General features: G+C 45.4%; 1 protein-coding gene across 1 annotated transcript in view; it reads right to left on the minus strand.

The window, feature by feature from the left end:
- Positions 1–19,963, minus strand: part of GCC2 (GRIP and coiled-coil domain containing 2) — a 413,631-nt gene that overhangs the window by 192,429 nt on the left and 201,239 nt on the right. The window contains exons 12-14 of the mRNA XM_078658140.1: positions 5,508–5,612; positions 3,867–4,029; positions 3,213–3,313 (exon numbers count right to left, since the gene is read on the minus strand). Coding sequence (XP_078514266.1) covers positions 3,213–3,313; positions 3,867–4,029; positions 5,508–5,612 — 369 coding nt within the window. The remainder of the gene's footprint in view (positions 1–3,212; positions 3,314–3,866; positions 4,030–5,507; positions 5,613–19,963) is intronic.

Raw genomic sequence — 19,963 nt, forward strand, 5'->3', positions numbered from 1 at the left:
ACGAGCACAACCCGGGTGGAGAGAAGGGGGGGTCACAGAGGGCGCTGTGGGACTATAGAAAATCATTACAGGCAAATGATATCATCACGTGTAAGTGTGTATATATATGAAATGACTAACAGTGTTAGCAAGCCCCACTTTACTTCTGAATGCATGCTTCTTTCTGATTAACACTGCATTAAATTAGACCCCATAGCACCTTAGCAACACCCTTATATTGATACATGTATTTGTCTTTTCACAGTGTTTTTATGATTTCTTTGTACAGCGCTTAGACGGCGACTTGACTGCATCCATGCTATCTAAAACAAATTTCAATTTTACAAAAATACTTTTTTTTAAGCAGAAGGCAGTTTATTTGAAACGGAGCTACCAAATTTACCCATCGCCATGTGGGTGACCTTAACCCAATTCTAGCTTTTTATAATCTACACTCACGATGAAAAACGAAACTTAAATTCCCACAATGCAACTGCGATTAGCTTTAACCCCTTGGCTGCAGGGTGTTTTCCCCCTGCTGTGCGGGGGGGAGGGGGGCCACGTGCAGCGCCGCTGTGCTGTTGACGAGCTCGGCTCGTCATGAGGCACAGCGGAGCTGCCCTCGTGACGAGCTGAGCTCGTCACGACCACACCCGTTTTTCGAACGTTCAGCACAGCTGGGTAATCAGCCCCGCTTGCGAACGTTCCAACGGCTGTGACGAGCTCAGCTCGTCATGAGGGCAGCTCAATCGTCCCTTATAACGGGCTGAGCTCGTCAACAGCACACAAGGGGTTAAAAGTCGATTTGCTTAAGGTGTCACCCGCACCTCTATGCAAACAATCTTGCCGAGACAAAGTGTGCGAGGCTACTCGTGTGGGATGTGTTCTGGGTGGCTCGTAAGGCACATCCCCCACTCTAGGAAATTACTATTCTAAATTACAATGCCTTTTAATGTTTAAAAACGCCATGCTCAGAGTTGCTGTTCACAAGCTACTCCTTATATGTACTTTATTCAGACTACGTGATTGATGGCCTTTATGTCTGCACACAGTGATTTCTTGTATTCCCTTTGACTGTTTGGTATTTTATTTTAATAATTTTTTTTTTTTTTAAACGCATTACCATTTACAATACCAATAGCTCCAAAACTCGCAGTTGCGAGACCTATTGTATTGTAAATGCTTGTCTATGTGTGGCATTTAAAGATGCAGTGCAATATATATATATATATATATATATATATATATATATATATATATATCAATCACAAAATACCCTCTGCATTGAGAAGGCACACTTCAATGCTTTGCCATCCAGCTTTCTCTGGCTTCCTGCTTCCTCACTTCTGACAAATGATCAGTTTGGCCGACGCGTTTCTGGGCACAAAGCCCCTTCTTCATGGGCACTGAATTCAACACGCACGAACAGTGACTGCATTCATTAGCTTTATTTAGCAGCCTCCCCGCCTCCCTAAGTCACTTGATTCGTTCATTGGTTCCTGGGGCATTATGGGTTATGAAGTTCTGCATGCAGGTAGTTTACTTGCAGTCAGTTCGAGTGTGCCTTTGAAATTCAAAATTAAAGTTCCGTTTCATACTCTGAGTGAGTTCCAGAGCGGGGTATGCAGGAATATGTGCCATTTGAGCATTGCGCTGCTTTATGTTCTGAAAAGTTCCGAACTGTCAGCCTCGTGCAACCCGTTGGTAGCGTTTCCTCAGGCTGCCGAAGGTGCTCTTCTCCACGGCCGGGCCGCCGCGTGTAATACCAATCACAAAATACCCTCTGCATTGAAAAGGCACACTTCAATGCTCTGCCATCCAGCCTTCTCTGGCTTCCTGCTTCCTCACTTCTGACAAATGATCAGTTTGGCCGACGCGTTTCTGGGCACAAAGCCCCTTCTTCATGGGCACTGAATTCAACACGCACGAACAGTGACTGCATTCATTAGCTTTATTTAGCAGCCTCCCCGCCTCCCAAAGTCACTTGATTCGTTCATTGGTTCCTGGGGCATTATGGGTTATGTTCGGAACTTTTCAGAACATAAAACAGCGCAATGCTCAAATGGCACATATTCCTGCATACCCCGCTCTGGAACTCACTCAGAGTATGAAACGGAACTTTAATTTTGAATTTCAAAGGCACACTCGAACTGACTGCAAGTAAACTACCTGCATGCAGAACTTCATAACCCATAATGCCCCAGGAACCAATGAACGAATCAAGAGACTTTGGGAGGCTGCTAAATAAAGCTAATGAATGCAGTCACTGTTCGTGCGTGTTGAATTCAGTGCCCATGAAGAAGGGGCTTTGTGCCCAGAAACGTGTCGGCCAAACTGATCATTTGTCAGAAGTGAGGAAGCAGGAAGCCAGAGAAAGCTGGATGGCAGAGCATTGAAGTGTGCCTTCTCAATGCAGAGGGTATTTTGTGATTGGTATTACACGCGGCGGCCCAGCCGTGGAGAAGAGCACCTTCGGCAGCCTGAGGAAACGCTACCAACGGGTTGCACGAGACTGACAGTTCGGAACTTTTCAGAACATAAAACAGCGCAATGCTCAAATGACACATATTCCTGCATACCCCGCTCTGGAACTCACTCAGAGTATGAAACGGAACTTTAATTTTGAATTTCAAAGGCACACTCGAACTGACTGCAAGTAAACTACCTGCATGCAGAACTTCATAACCCATAATGCCCCAGGAACCAATGAACGAATCAAGTGACTTTGGGAGGCGGGGAGGCTGCTAAATAAAGCTAATGAATGCCGTCACTGTTCGTGCGGGTTGAATTCAGTGCCCATAAAGGGGCTTTGTGCCCAGAAACGCGTCGGCCAAACTGATCATTTGTCAGAAGTGAGGAAGCAGGAAGCCAGAGAAAGCTGGATGGCAGAGCATTGAAGTGTGCCTTCTCAATGCAGAGGGTGTTTTGTGATTGATATATATATATATATATATCAATTTGCCTCATTTTGAGAATGCTGAGTTGAAGTGTGTCCTATTGGTTCAAGTCTAAAACATCACACCAGCCATACAGACTAATCCCAATGACGTTGAAAGATTAAATCTACTATGGAGCATTTATTTATGTAACTCTTGAATTTCCAGAATTAATCTCCTTGCTATCAGAGTACTGAACCAATGTGAGTCTGCAGAAGATCTCGCTATGGAGAACTTCATTAAAGACACAGGCTACACAATGTGTTCAATTAGACAGGAGAAGTGGGCTGTACTTACTGCTTGCTTGGAATCAGACAATTCTTTTTTAGTTTTAAGCAAGAGCTGCTTCATTTTGGTGCTTCTCTCCTCATACTGCTCCACAGATGCCTGAAGTGACGCTAAAATGTTGAAGAAACAGAATAATCATTGGGATCATAGAATAACAACACTTTATGTGACCAACAGCAAAAAAAGAAATTCAGAGGAATAGCAACATTGGGGATAGAAAGACACAGCATCAAACAGCATAATAGTACGTAACCATAACAGAAGACATGGTACTTTTTGATGTCAATATCAGAAACTAAAGACCAAGGACAGAAGTTGTAGAATACCGCTTAAGCAGTAAAATGGAGGGCAAGATAAGATGATCAGTTATTCTGGGAAGTGTGTTTGCGCAAAATTACTCTTTCAAATAACTACATCACATTTAATGCAATATTTATAACCTTTTTATTGTTTCTTGCTTCTGCGGGCATTTCTGCGACTTCTTTAACAAGGATACAATTTAACACTATTTCTATGTTAATTTTGCAACAGTAAGTTGTACAAATTACCAAAAGAATTTAAAATTGAATAGTTTTTTTTAAACATAATATTGTGCAAAAATGAAAAGGATTCCATTTTCTGTAATAATTAAGTAAACGTTTGTCAATATAACAGTTTCCTTACCAATTTCTTCATTTAAAGTTTCTTCTCTCCGCTTCTGAAGTCCGATTTCTTGCTCAAGATCTTCCAGTCTACTGTTTTTGTCAGAAATCTTTTGGTTAAGTTCTTTGACTAAACGATCATAATCTGCCATCTCCATATCCATCAGTGTGCTCTTTTGGGCATCCTATAATAGAATAGTAATTTGCTTTGACAATATTGCTGTAATGTAAGCCACAGCTTTCAAGTCCTGTCCTATTTTCATCCACAACAATCCCACCACAAGTCAATTTCCTAATTAGCACTATAGGTAGGTGTGTGCTTCTACCAAACCTCTGGTCCTCTCCTTTAGGGTTCCACCTCACCTCATCTAAGTACTCTACTATTTACTCCTCCCTAATACCCATCTCAAATGTTTGAATAAGGACATTTTCATACCATGGTTCAGGAATCCTAAAGGCTTCCCTCCAAATATTGCCTAGTCTCTTAACTTCCATTCCACAGGAATTACTAGTGTCCAATTGACTCACCCCCTTTATCTCTCTGCAACAACCTATTTAACCTTTCTCCAGCTGGATTGTGCAAGGCCTATTCCCTCAAAATCAACCTCACATATATATTGAAATTCATTATATAAACCTATCCTCCAACACAATTGCTCGGACCTCAGCAGCTTCGATACTTTAAACTATTCCACAATGCTGGCTACCCTAGTCTCACTTGCCCTTACGAGGTAGCACTCTAAACTGGTTTTCTCCTATCTTTGAAATTGCCCCTTTAATTCAAGACTTTATTTACAATCTTCCACATAAGACTCTTCTAGAGACATTATCCCTTCCTTTGGCTTTTGATGTCACCTGTATGCAGAAGACATTCTCCTTGTTGTCCTTTCACTGTTTGACTCAGATTCCAATCTTGTAGGTATTCTCCCCCCTCCCCTCCCATTTTGTTCACTCCCAGTTCACTAATCCTATCCCCACCTCAGTCTGGAACAGTGGCTAATATGAATTTGCACTTGAAAACTACCAGGCTCAAAATTCAGTATGCCACCTAACTGGGACATTTAAAGCAGCAGAAAACATTCTAATGCTTCTTAAAATCAGAATTTAGCCAATGTGGCAATGAAAACTGCACTAATGTAAAAAAAATTTGAGCTCGAAAAGCTTCTACCATGACAGCTTGATGTGTATGTTGCATCAGATTGCCTACAATGGTTTAGAAGTGGTTCAACTTTTGCTTAGGTGATCTGCCAAAATATACACTTACACAACTGTCAAATGAGAAATGTTTCTGGTGACATGTCTTCCAATGAGGATCTCTCTGACATTTTACCAGGAATCAAAGCTAAACAGTGGTGCTTCTTATTACAGTCCAATAGCAGCAGCTTGCGTCTTTATTCTGGGGTCAAACCTCTTCCTGACAGATGCAGAAGAACATGGGCAGGACTTACCTGTAGTGTACACTGAAGTCTACAATTTTATAAGTTTTTCTTTGCGCCATAGTATTTAAGCTGTAGAGAACGTTTCTCTTTTGGTTTTACTTGTTACAACATGCAGATATTTATCAAACAGAACTGTGCATTATTTGTAAACTTTTAAAACAATATTTCTCTATTCTACATAAATCGATTTCACAAGTTTGACAGTAAGAAGCTTTGTACTCTACCTTCCTGAGAAGCTCCAGTTCATGCATGGTGACCTGAGCCTGTTTCTTTTCCTTTTGCAGCTGTGTTTGTATATCTTCAATCTGTTTTAGGGCAGCAATATGATCCTTGAAATTAGAAAGACAAAATATTTTGAGGGAGAAGTTATTGGCAGGCAAATATATATTTGATCAAATTTAAAATGTACTCATTCATAAAGCCAATAGGAATACATAATAGTGGGAAGGAGAAAAGAAAAAGAACATGGCTCCAACTGAGGTGCTGTCTGTAGTCTTCAAAATAACTCCTCTCCATTGAGCACCAGAACCTCTTATCTAATAGCCTTAATGCAAAGGTACAGCAATCAATAAGAGTAAAAGTATACTGAAGATCAAATGATATCACCGGCATTGACTGGCTGCCACACCCCTCCTGCTGGGCATCCCACCCTATCTGCAGGAGGCATTCCAGCCCATCTGCTAGATGCCGTCTTAGTACACATGACTTTTGGCATCTACTCTCTTAATAGTAGCCACCACTCTGGGGTATACCAATCCTTGCAGTAGCCATTTTGTATGGAGTAAGCAACTCTCCCAAGACTGTCATTTTGAGGCAGCCAAATCCCCTCTTTGAGGTCCTCACATAGAGAGAAGTATGCATCCAGGAAAGATAAAACAGATGCCTTCAAACCATCTTCCTGAGCATACCTTTCTCAACACGAATATGAGTTGACAATGTATCAGTTCTGTGTACTATCAATCATATATAAATTCCTGAAATATATTAGTTGGAATGTGCACAAGTATGCAAACAGTGCTGAGATCTGGATGGTGTTGGTCATAAGATGGTTCAGCTATCCGTGAAACTGAAGGAGTCTCTATATTGTGGGTCTTCAGACAATCAGAGCGTCGTTCCTATATATATTTGCTTTCACCAAAATGGGTGATTGTTGTATAGCCATTTAGTTTCAAACTGCTATCAGAACGTTGGCAATCTCTGAGGCAAACGAAGAGCCCATACAGCCTCCTTTAATTTGAGAAAATAAGCAAATGCTGAATTGAGAAAAAAAAATTAACTCTTGTTATTTTGGCTGGTTTGAGGATAAAAGGAGCTGAGCCCTAATGCGCTTTTTCTTGATCTACAGCTAGCATTCTATCACTTCTAATGCCAAATTACGTTGAATATTTGTAACAGTGATTGTATGTCCTGTTTACCAGAATATTATTTCCTTAGAAAACTAAGAACTGGTGTCAGGCGCAAATGGTTTTTATCAAACTACTTATACACTTGGCTATATGCCTAAAGTCTTTAATTGCAATATTACACTTAACTTGTAAATTCTGATCAGTCTAACTTAAAAATGTCTCCCTCTTTCATAGGTAAACATCAGATCTTTGGGAACAGGTTTAGTAAATTGTGGTCCTTTGTCATGTTGAAACAATGTATGTTGTTTCATTATGCCCTTTTTAATTTTCTTCGACTTGGGCAAATAGTTTGAAACAAATGTGAGAATTCCTTATTGCTGTTTGGGTTTAATTTTGAATAGTTTTTCTTTCCTTATCTGTGTTGCTTTCTCTTTCTGTGTACATTATATTCTCCAAGTTTAAATTGCTCATTTAAACTTGCCTCATATATTTCAATGTCCTCCTTTCTAGTCGCAGTAATATAATTTATGGTAGCGCTCCAACATGTTCCTTGGATAAACACTCTTAGGACATAAAAACTTGTTTCTATCATTTAGATTATGAAATATTCTTATTTCAAATGTAATTTCCCCCAGATTTACATTAGCATCAAACTATTCAACGTGTGAAATCCCAATATTTAATTTAAAATGCATCCAGATATATTTAACATATGTTCAATCCTCTCAGGTTCCAAACCAAACACCAAATATATCACGTACGTATCATTGCTAAAGTAACTTAAGTTGCTGTTTATCATTTTGTCCTATTAACTGTACAAAAAATATTGTTTTAAAATAGAAAATAATTATGACAAGATTTAATATTGTATTTGCTTCAGTCTGGTCTTCTAATCATACCCATAATCTCCATTTGAGAAGTTCCCATTCCTGACGGTGTGCTTCAGAAATAGATTTTTGACATCTAGTGTATATCTGTTAAGTATTATTCATTGTTCCAATACTCTCAAAATTGATCCTTTGCCTTTATTCAATTAGTGACAACTTTCAATATGAGATTGAAAAAATTGATCAACAGCTATTGCAAGTATTTGTAGTGATTCAATGCCACTTGTAATTGGACGTCTAAGAGGTGTCATTGGATTTTTGGGGGAATTTTTGGCACAAGATCTAAAACTCAAATCTGAGGTGCCTTATTCATCAGCGAAACATTTTCTACCTCAGTTTCCTTTCTTCAGTTTGGCTTAATAATTATTCACTTTCTATTGCATATTCTATGGTAGGGTCACTGGCCAATTTTAAATAAGTTTGTTTTATCCTGTAATGAGTCATGTGTATTCATCAATACAAAAACTTAATTTCTGTCAACTTAATCTTAATTTCCATATTAGGTATATTTTTCATAAAATGTCTTTCCTCTATATTTAAATTTGGTGTTCTGGGGGTTTTCTGTATGAAAGTTTCTTTAAATTTTTTCGAATAAAATGTTTATTAAACCAAGTTTCCAGTTAACTACTGGTAATTAGTATGAGTTTTCGCCTTCAACTCTTTGAATCTAGGCTCAGTATCCACTCTTAAATTTTCTGTTTGTGTAAAAATATATTTAGATGTAGTTTACACATCTTTCAATATTTAAGTTTTTGTTTTCAAGAATATATTTGATGTACACATAGATGTGAGCATAATGTTTTGCAACTATTTTGACCTGTGTTTATTTTGTCGATAACTATGTTGAGCATAATTTTTTCTTCAAGAAAGTTGAAACTGAAATAAGAAACTTGAGATATTAGACATTTCACATAGAAGTACGGGGCGCCACCAGGGGCTTACACATGATGAACTCCACCAGTTGAGTAGTAGGGAACAGTATGCGCCCAGTTAGGCTTAACTAGAGAAAAAACTGAAATCTCTACCCTAAATTTCTTTTTGGGGGCAAGCTTAGACATTTACACCAGGGTAAAAGGGTCTCCACAGCAATACAAGCCACTCCTCTGTTTTTGGGCTGCAGAAATATTTTCAGCATGAAGAAAAGTAAGCTTTTATATAGAAGGAGCAACCTTATAGGGTAAGAATGTCTCATTCTATTATTTTTGGATCATAGGATGGACAAGCCTGGCTTTGCATTGTGCTTCTGTTGAAAGAGTTTGTCACAGAGAAACATACCCCAATATTAATCCTGGAAATTTAGAGCACAATGTTTCTTGACAAGTAACATGAACTGATTGCAGAGAACATAAGATTTTTTAGGTCGAGGACCGTCGCACTGTGTAGCAGTGGGAGGAGTCCGAAGATTTTATGTTTTTGAGTTAGGGGGGCTTGAACCCGCCCCTCTTCTCCATTGGCTGGCTTCCTAAACGGAGGCCAGCCATTGGAGGAGACGGGCGTCACTCGGTTAAAGCCCCGTCTTTTTCGGATTCGGGGGTGGGTTTTTTGCGTTCTTTTGACCAGTGACGTCATCCGTCACTCAGAACGCAAAAAACACGCCCCCGATTCTGAAAATTTCGGACGTTTGCGGCCGCCATTGTTGCCCGGAACAGCCTCGCTGCCACTCCAGATAAGTTCTCTCTGCCCCTGATTGTGCCGTTTTTCTTGTATTTTCTTGTTTTGCATTGTTGGCGAATATTGCGTCTGCTAAAGGAATCAAGATCAACGCTTCCGTGACCAAGTCGCTCCTTCATTAGTGTGCTACTTTACTAAACAATGACATGTATTGATGTTTTCTATCGGGTTCTTGATTGGCAATATAACCGAGACGACTTGTGTCTTTGTTGCGAGCATCGCGGCTGGCGGGGAGCTGGGGAGTCGGCCGAAGCGCCGAGAGCAGCACACACGTCGCGAAAGCAACACCTTAATTTATTTAGAATCTGGGAACACGTAGGACTTGACAGCACTGGAGCATTCAGATGTGGCTGTTTATGAAAGGGGCCTCACCTGCGCTCCCGGTCTGTGCCGCCCGAGTCCCCGCAGCTACCACAGGAATGCGGCGGGGGAGGGAGGGGTGAGAGCAGTAAATGAACACATTCCTGCCTGTTTATGAGAGTTGGGCGCTCCGAGTACCGACGGCCTGGCTGTGGGCCACGGCTCGCCGCCTCCGGTACACCAGCTGCCGGGCAGCAGCATCAGACAGTGTGAAGGCCTCTCTGTGCATGAACACGTCCCCTGGGGAGGATTACAGGCACAAATTTCATCTAATGTTAACTCTCTCAGCCCGTACTGTGAACAACAGCTGCTTGGGTGAGGGCGCCCGCAGGGGCTGCCCTGCACCCCTGCTTTTCAGTTTCAAGGAGGTCCCCCAAGAAGATGTTGGGCCACTTTAGCAGGATGGCAAGAAATTCGGGTAAAAAATGATTTTTTTTCTTTTTGAGTTCGGTCCGGCAAACGTGGCCATTTTTAGAATTATATTGCCTGTTTTATAAACCGCCTCCAGCAGCAGGCCAAGCTGCGGCTGAGCGCGCTGCAGGGCGCCCACCTGCCCCCGGGGGCTACGGCTTGGGCAGCTCGCCCACCAGCACCTTCAAGCACCCCTTCGCCAGGCAACGAAGCCAACAGCACTGGACCCGATGCTCTCTGCCCTACTCGCCCCCACCCCCTGACCGTGAGTCCTCAGCTCTGCCCTGTGGTCATAGCTTGTGACCTGGAGTCCGTGCACGGCCGAGCCCTCCGCCAGCCTCACGGCTCCCTCATCTGTGCGCTCCGACTCCTGCAGCCCTCTGACCTGCCCCCGGAAGTGTGCGTCCTTGTTTTTCTGCCCTCCTTCCTGGTGATCCAGGCGTGCGCTGCTCTAAGGTCTGCGGTTTCATTACACCTGAAAGGTGCGCGCCAGGACACCCAGACACGTACTGCCCGCAGTCCAGCGCCCTCAGACCCTTCCTTCAGTATCAGACCCGAGCCGCCCTCCCTCAGTGCTATAACCCATGCTCTCAGCCCCACACCCTGAGGGAGACCATGTCCTGGACCCCCCTTTCTTTCCAACGCCACTGGACCCACACGGGGCCCTGGTGCAAATGCTGCCTAGGGTTTGCGACTTCTGTGTCTTACTAACTGCACCTCCCCCATCCTCAGGGGGCTCCTTTGCCACAAGTGGATCTCACACTGCAAAGCATCTTTCAGTATTAATTTCAGGACTTGAATTCCGCCGCGCCGGACTCTGCCTCGGAAGCGGGAGTTGAAGGGTGCGAAAGGAAAGTGAGGGCGCGGGGTGGAGCAGAGGGAGTGGGGGTGGTAATGTCGCAGAAAGTTTGGGGGAGGAGGGTTAACATTATAACCAATATTTCCCGCCCACCGACAAGTCCCTACAGGTTCTATGAACAGGACTCATTGAAAAACGTGTACAGAAATGCACTTTTTTTATGGCTCGATTTTTTTTTTCTCGTTTCTAAGAAATGTGTTAAAATGAAATAAAATGTGTTCAGTGCAAGTGCAGAAATACAAGGTTTAAAGTGCGTAGCGCGAGCTCCTTTCGGTGTTTCATGTACAGAACGAGCATGCCCCCCCCCCCCCCTGCATGAGTGTTTCACGCCGTGTTGCACGACTCCCCTGAACTAGCCATCCAAATCATATTTTCTCATTAAAATATAACATGTGTAAGAGTCCAGCGTCTGCGTCCTCTGTTGTGGGTGGAAAGAGTCTGGGGCGGGAGAGGAAGGGTGTCCGAAGTATCAACATTTCTATCGCCTCTGCAAAATACCAACACACCTTCCATGGGGTAGAGACAGGGTTCCCCGCAACACACCTACAAGTCGTTTCCGAAAAATGTATACAATAATAAAAGTACACATTGCACAAATATTATGCGAAAAATATAAATGCACCGTCATTCCCAAAATATATAAATTATAAATGCACACACAACACAAATATTCAGTTAGGCGAAAAATATAAACGCATCGCAAAATACAAAAGCGTGTCTTTGCCAAAAAAACACACTCACGAATAGACATTGTTTACCGCAAATTTTGAATGTGTGGCCACCCGAAACATTCTTTTAGTGGGAGCATGGATTCCAAAAAACATGTGTGTGTACATTTGTGAGGCTGATCCCCCAGGCAGCGCTTTCCAGGGAAAGTCGTGTTATTGTGGCGCTGTTAACAAGAGCGCACAATCCAGAGGGAGGGGAAAACTGTATCTGCCCTGCAGATAGTAATGGGTAGTATTTGGCGCTTTTACTGCCTGACCCGTCACCCTCAAGTCCCAGAACACCTATTTGAAACGGAGCAAACTGAAGAGGTCGCCTCTGCAAGCTGAGCCTCGCGTCTTGAAAGGACTTGGCCACTCCTTCCACACCCCTGCTACGGTTCCGGGTGCCTGTGCCTCAATGGATGCTGGCTGTCGAGCATCCTGGAGCATGCCCAGTGGCCATCTAGATAGATTTAACTGAAATGTTCTTGGCCTCCAAATTCAAATATTTGGATGGATAAAATGGAGTTTGGAAGACAGCGTGTGATTGGCACATATTCTCCAATAAACAGCATACAAAACCTACAACAGTCGGTCTTCTACTCCATGCTGCACAAAGTGTACTCAGGGGCCAAGCTTCAGGGGCTGGTGTTTGGGGTGTTACACCGCTCCAAAAATTATATTTTGTACTAAATAGTCGGGTTCAAGTGGTTTCGGTCAGGTAATGAGAAGTGTCTGTCGGATTTCACCCGGGATTATCACGTGTCCTAACTGACAAAAACACACACTCTCTCATCTATGCTTTAAAGGCTTTGAAAAATGTTGGTCAGTTTGAAAAATATTGCGTTTTCAGTACCCTAACAATCCGTCTCCTGTTTATTTCCATTGCCCCTTGAGCCCCTCTCTCGTGTCCTACTTCTCATGTAATGTGTTTTAACAAGAGACCCCAGCGTGTTTGTTGGGAAATCTGAAGTCTCCACCGCCCAAGTCTACCTGAAACTGTGTCCCACTCCCGCCCGCCCACACCTCACTCCTGTCCACTCTCAAAAAATCTTGTGCACAAAGCAGTGCCACTGAAAGTGTTGATCTGCCAATTGTGGTATTTGGAGAGGGTTATTTGATGAGAATTGGGTATTTTAAGAGTGGTGTTTTATGAGAGAGGAAGTGAAACTTGGTGCAGAAGCAGGGGGCGCAAGAACAGCGGAATCCTCTCCCCTGAGTGAAGGCGGGTTAACTCCTGCCAGTGATAGCCCATCAAATCACTCTTAAGCGGCACCTCTCCTCTACAGTAGGTCTCGTCGCCTCTCGGGCTCTTGGTCTCCAGGTGGCTCTGTTATTCTCGTGCGCGCCCCCCGGAGAGGCCTTCTTGCTCACAGGACGGCTCCCTTACCTCAGCTGCCTGTAGAACACGCTCCTCTCCAGTTCTATTGAATCTGGGCCCAGTGCTGGTGGCTGCAGCTAGTCTGGGAAAAGCTTCATTTCGAAACCACCTGCGACGAAACCCAATTAATCATTAATGAGGGAACCAGGCCTGCCCCGGCTATTAACTGTGTCTATGCCAGGTCCGCGCAGAGCCATGGGCAGTGTGGGGCTGCGTTGCTTAGAGATGCAGTTGCAGTGCCTGGTGGGCCTGAGATGTACAGCGCACGGCTGTTGGGCATAAGGAGCAAGGCGTCGGAGCATGTGGCTGCAGGGCACAGGCATGGACTGCTCACAGATCAAACAGTTAGCTAACCATGAGCTCAAGCGCTGGTACCAACCATTGCCTGCAGAGCAGTGCTGCTGAAGTGCTGGTTCTATTCCACTACAGCCGGGTTCCGTTGATAAGTCTTGGCACTTCGGGGAATTATTCATGCGCCGGCAAGCCAACCCTATTCCTCTCACCTCCAGCATGAACATCCAGTGCCAATGTGAACAACGGGGACCCCATGGGAGAACGTGGAAAAGGTGCGGGCCCAGCAGGGGAGGGAGAAGGGCGTCCAATGGCAATGCCGCTGGCGTTTAGTTTTACATTTCAGCGCGAGCCCCAGGGTGCCTGGTAAAGCCAGCGAGACCCTGCTCCCGTCGTGATTGGTGGTAGGTGCCACAGGGGACAGCTGCAGGGTTCCAGCAGGGCGGCCAGCATTTAAGCAGGAAGGGTTGGGGGTACGGGGCAGTGACTTCTTTTCCCCAGTCTGGCACCCCCTGCAGCTGACTCCTGGACTTGCACACTCGAAGTCCTTTCCAATATTTTCACAGAGATGGGGGAAAGTGCTACGGGAAGTAACATGCAAAGTTTAGTGCGCACTTCCGATACGGACAGCCTGTTCTCAGCACCGTTCAGGAGCGGCACCCATTTGCATACGCCAGATCCCTCCTCATGTATATATCCGCCCCAGACTACTGGAATTACTTGTGGGGCTGGGATTGCCGTCGTAAGCTAGAGAGTAGGTCAGTACAACGAACCGGTGACTGCAATTGAGAAAATAAAACAGGTGTGAACCAACGTGAGCTCCGGAGAAGCGGGGGAGTGCAGGCTGCATATATATAGACAACAAAAAAACAAGGCGTCCTGTATGTGTGTGTGTGGCTCGGTGTATGTGTGTGTGTGGCTCTGTGTGTGTGTGTGTGTGTGTGTGGCTCTGTGTGTGTGCGTGGCTCTGTCTGTGTGTGTGTGCGTGGCTCTGTCTGTGTATGTGTGTGCGTGGCTGTCTGTGTATGTGTGTGTGGCTCTGTCTGTGTGTGTGTGTGGCTCTGTCTGTGTGTGTGTGTGTGGCTCTGTCTGTGTGTGTGTGTGGCTCTGTCTGTGTGTGTGTGTGTGTGTGTGTGTGGCTCTGTCTGTGTGTGTGTGTGGCTCTGTCTGTGTGTGTGTGTGTGTTCGTGGCTCTGTCTGTGTGTGTGTGTGTGTGTCTGTCTGTGTGTGTGTGGCTCTGTGTGTGTGTGTGGCTCTGTGTGTGTGTGGCTCTGCATGTGTGTGTGGCTCTCTGTGTGTGTGTGTGTGTGGCTTTGTGTGTGTGGCTCTGTGTGGGTGTAAATGCAATAGGTCATGCATTTGCGAGCGATTAAGCTATTGGCAATGTAAATGACAATGCCATTTATTTATCATTTTAAAAAAAATGTCATGAGCAATGCCAATAGCTCTACCTTTAATAATGCCGAGACCATTGCATTGTAAATGCTTGTTTTGTAAGCGTAGGGGTACAACAGATGCTTGAAATGGGGCATTTGTAGTTGCACAACGTGTTCCTGGAAAAGCACGGTCCTGAAAAGTAAGCCTATTTGGCACTCGTAGACTGGCACTGTGCATGAAAGGTAAGCTTATCTGCTACCTGTGGGTTTGCACCCTTATCACTTTTTAAAGTGCTCCTATATTTTAAAAGCATCTGTTTCAAACAGGTACTGAAAGTGCAGTACATCTTCCTGAAGCCTTCCTCCATATATATGTAACCTTTTTGCTTTTTTTCCTGGCTACCCATTGAATAGACAGAAGTAACAACTGAACAGTCTAGTGTTAGGTTTTCGATAATACTGTGGTATCAGTGTGAGAATTATAAGTGGCAGGAACATGGTAGCAAAAAGTAACAAACAACTGTTGAAGTGAATAGGCAGTGTAAGAAAGTGACTCTGTATATACTGGACCAAAGTAAGGTACAGTGTGTACAGAGACCACAGTCCCTAGAGGTTTGGCAGAGGCTAAAGTTAGATATAGCCTTACTCTCTAAAGTGGTAGCTTGGTCGAGCAGTATCAGAGGACAGTGTAAAGCATTTGTTGTACACACTCAGTCAGCAAATTATCTCACACACCCAAGAACTGAACTCTAGGCCAATTGTTTTGTATCAAAAGATATAGTAGTTTTATTTTAGAACCAACAAGGTATCAAAATATACTTTCTCAGAATGGCTTCCTTAAGTTAAATACTTTTCAAATAGGCAATAGACTCTTTGAATACAATAGTCACAGTTTGTTGCAATAGGCAACACAATTTCAAACACAACGCAACATGGAGCTCAATGGAAATTTCTAGTTAAATGCAATTAGTTACTTTGTAGATTACTTTTCTAACCTTAAGACTGAATCCTAGATTCAGTCCTGGAACATGTCCTGTAAACAGTTAAGTAAACGCGTTTTGGTTACAGTAGTGATTTTTAAGGAATATTATTGTATTTTAAAAGTTGACACTTAGAAACTTTTTCAGTTGAAATTACCAATGTTATCCTATGGAAGGAAATTCAGTTTGCATGTAAAGTATGTTTACGTTACTTTTGTAATCCAGTGCTGGACTCCTAGGTTCAGCAATGGGACATCTATCTAAAACAGGCAAGTAATTACGTTTTTATCGTCTCCGCCCGATTTTTAAAGAATATTTGTAAGTTTCAAAAATCGACACTTAGAAACTTTTTCAGCAAAAAGCAGGCAATGATATCCTATGGAAGGAAATTCAAGTTACTGGTAAGTACGGTTAGAATTGGGGCGTGGCTTGGCCGCATAGCGGAATGGCTGCCTGAGACCGCAGCTCCGCCGGCCGAGCACAGAAATCCGCCATAAATCCGGTTAAACTGTGCTGCTGATCGGGCCCATCTGTTGAGAAGAGCTGCGGGGGCACTCCGGTCCCGTCTGGTGTGACGATCGGCGCTGAGGGGTGCCAGCCGCGGGAGAAGAGATCGCGGCTGTCCCGACACCGAGGTGAGGCCTGCAGACCATGCAAAAGCCGGGGATTTGCGTGGCGGGCTCACTGTAGGTCGGCCAGAAGAGTGCCCGAGCAAAGACGGAGTAGCGCCCGCTAAAAACGACGTCGGCTGCGGGAGACTCGCTACGAGTCTCGTGGGCCATCTGGCCATGCCCTGACTGTGGAGTGGGGATCGATCGGGCTGAGTTGGAGCCTACGGTGGGGACATAGAGTGACGCTGGCTGTGTGGTGCGAGAGCAAATCGACTGGCCTGGAGGTGGCCCTGTAATAACTGCCTGATCACTGAGAGAAGACAGAAAACAGCACTGTGGGTACGATCGAGGTGCTGATGGGTCCTAGTCTGCAGGAGTGAGTGTATGGTTACCAGGGTGTGCATTAAAAATTGCGCAGTGTCAATGAGCCGGAGACCAGCGTCCGCCATTTTGTGTGCCTGTGAGGCGCCTGCACTGGATATCTAAGGCAGCTCGGAGGAAGCTGATGGCAGGGATAAGCCAGTGGGCGGTGCTACCTGTGACACAGGCAGGCTTTTAATGCAGCAGTATTTGGATGGTGGCGAGACCGGGAGGTGCTGACCGAGCTGTCAGGGGTCGACGGAACGCCAATACATACTCCCCCGGTGCCATTTTGTACGGTCTATGAACTGGACTACTGTTGGGCTGTCTATTTGATGCTCCTGTGGTTGCGAGTACGAGGGATCTTCCTATAGAGCGAGGAGTTGGCTCTGCGATTGGACAGGCTGGAACATTACATGCGATGGCGCGAACTGGCGCTACGAGTGGACCCTGGGAGAAGCCACAAGGAGTTTGATCATTTGGCACCTCCTTGGCGGAGGGAGAATACACACGCGGGCTGGTAGTGGAGGGCCTCGTCTTGACCTAAAGGCACTGAGAGACATTGGTCTGGAGTTGGTGGATTCCTGCGCATGGGCAGACGCGGGGACGCTGGCAGAGGGCATGAGTGGCACGGACACAGCAAGGCGACATACAGGCGCTGACCCATTGCGGTGAGAATTGGAGAACTAGAAAATCTACAGTTCAGTGGTGCTTCGAGGGACGTGATGACATATGACGCACACTGAAGGGCTAATAATACTGGGACTTGCATTACGCACGGCGCATCTTGAGTGGATCCGAATACTAGAGGCCTGTGTTGCTGGGTGTTCTGGTGGGTGGCAGCACAGGAGCATTGCAGATAGCGGTGGGACGACGGTGGAGAAGAGACCTGCGGAGAACTACGTGGGATATCGGTGGTTGAGGGGAGGACACGCACAGCCACGATGGGCAAGCCGGAAACGCGACAGCCGAAAATCACATTTGACAAGAAAACAAACAAAGTACCTGACACAAAGGCTGCAGAACGTGAGCTGTCGAATGACGGCGCCCAGGGACAATTGCCGGCGGAGGACATAGGTCCATGTTTCGGGAACTGAAAAACGAGCCTGCAGGGTATAGACATCAAAATGGACACCTTGGCGGACCGCATGGACCGCATCACGCAACGGATGGATAAGCTAGAAGGCAGGCTCAGTGTGCTGGAAACAAGGGTGACTGAAACGGAGGAAAGCCAAACTGACGTAGAGAAGAAAATCAAAGGGATGGACAAGGTGCTGGCATTGATTCAGCAGAAAAATGAGGATTTGGAGGCGAGGTCGAGGCGCAACAACATACGCATAACAGGAATTGCGGAAACGACGGACATTCAGAACATGGAAAAGTATATCGAAGCTATGCTGACAGAGTTGTTTGGCCCTGTTTTTTCTCCCATGTTCCTCATAGAACGAGCTCACAGATCATTGGGCCCCAGACCCAAATCTTGAGCGCCGGCACAACCAATACTGGCCCGAGTACTCAACTATAGGGACCGAGACACGATACTGCGCCTCGCCAGGGAGAAGGGAGCGATACAATACAGAGGTAATGACATCGCGCTATACCCGGACTTCACATTACAAGTGCAGGCTCCCCGCAGGGAATTCATACCTGCGAAGATTTTCCAACTAACGGGTATGAAATATGCACTGATATACCTGGCAAAACTGAGGGTTCAGAGCCCAGGTAGACCCACCTTCTTTGTCGACACGAAGGCGGCGCTCAACTATGCTAAACAATTGGCAAAAGATCAGCGACAGCAGAAGGCATTGGAGGAGGGTCGGGCGGAGGAGAGACTGGGTGACATTGAATGATATGCTGGACCTGTATCGAATGGTTGGACCATTGTGGTTGGCATGGCCACTTGCACGGGAGCAAGAGACACACAGATGGTAAGACGCTTTGTGCGGTAATTTGTTGGAGGGCCCAAATTGACTGGGGTCTCGAGGGGTGAACTGTGCCTACTTGAGATGAACTCTACGATGATGGGCCGTAGATGTGCATGCATGGCATGAGCAGCTCGGCCACCCTGTCAAAAGTACAGGGAAGGATGGAGGCCACCCTGCACGCCCCAAGGGATGAGTCCCACACGCTGGACACTGTTATGGTTGTGTGTGTTATTTGGAGCAGGGGGGGGGGGGGAGGATAACACAACATATTTTGGGGGTTGGTATGGGTGGGGGGGACATGGGGAAGAAGTGGGAATTTGGGGGGGGGGGGGGGGGGGAGGGTCCAGGGTGGGAACTACACAACCTGATTGGGAGGTTGGAGTGTGCGGAGGAAGTTATGGAGAGTTCTTATTGTTTGTTTACCTGCTATACCTTCAGAATACACTGATGCACCCTGATTGCCTAATTGGGTTAACAAGGACTGGGAATATCGTATGGAGGACAGTGATGTATTTGCTGAAATCTGCTGATGTATCTACGCGTTCCTGGGGATCACTGTCCTGGGGAGGAGGGCTGTTGGCTGACACATCTATGAGTGGACAGGCTTAGCTGTGAAGGGCATTAACTGTCTCTCTTGGAATATACGTGGTTTAAATGACCGCCGGAAGGCAAGACTGATTCACTCCTATTTAATGAGACATGAAGTAGATATCTGCCTATTGCAGGAAACACATTTGGCGGCTGCTAACACAAACATGCTCAAACACCATAGATGGGGGGAAATTGTTGAAGCCACATACTCCAATTATGCTAGAGGAGTAGCCGTATTGATCCGGAGAGGATTGCAATGGGCGACCAGCGCCTCATACACTGATACGGAGGGTAGATATATAATGCTATTGGGAATGCTATGTAATGTGCCGGTGTTGATTGTGAATGTCTATGGGCCAAATGTGGATAGTCCTGCCTTTTTCCAACATATATGGCAGAAAATTCAGTCGTATGGTCAGATGGCGATATTATGGGGAGGAGACTTTAATGTGGCCCTATCTCCTTCTGCTGATGGACAAGGTGCGACTCGTGAACACCACCCCAGAGCGGCAGCGATATTGAAAGAAATAATAGCGGATGACTGCCTGGTTGACACGTGGAGGGCTTTGCATCCAGAGGACAGGGAGGGTACATGTTCAACAACACATAGAAACGCATGGTCAGGGATTGATTATTGGCTATTGTCTAGAGATTTACATTCCCAAGTGGTTAAAGCCGATCATTTACCAAGAACATTTTCCGACCATGCACCTGTGCAGATACAATTATTGATCCCACCGCAGTATGTGAGGCCCTATAGTTGGAGATTCCCTTCGAGAGCGCTGCTGGATCAGGTGTTTAAGGAGGACTTTAGAGAGAAACTAAATGAATACTTGAGTTAAATGAGGGATCGGTGGAGTCATCGGGCACGTTATGGGAGGCATTTAAAGTGGTTACGAGAGGCAATTGTATGGCACTAAAATC

Source organism: Lissotriton helveticus, chromosome 8, assembly GCF_964261635.1.
Source record: "Lissotriton helveticus chromosome 8, aLisHel1.1, whole genome shotgun sequence".
Taxonomy (NCBI): Eukaryota; Metazoa; Chordata; class Amphibia; order Caudata; family Salamandridae; genus Lissotriton; species Lissotriton helveticus.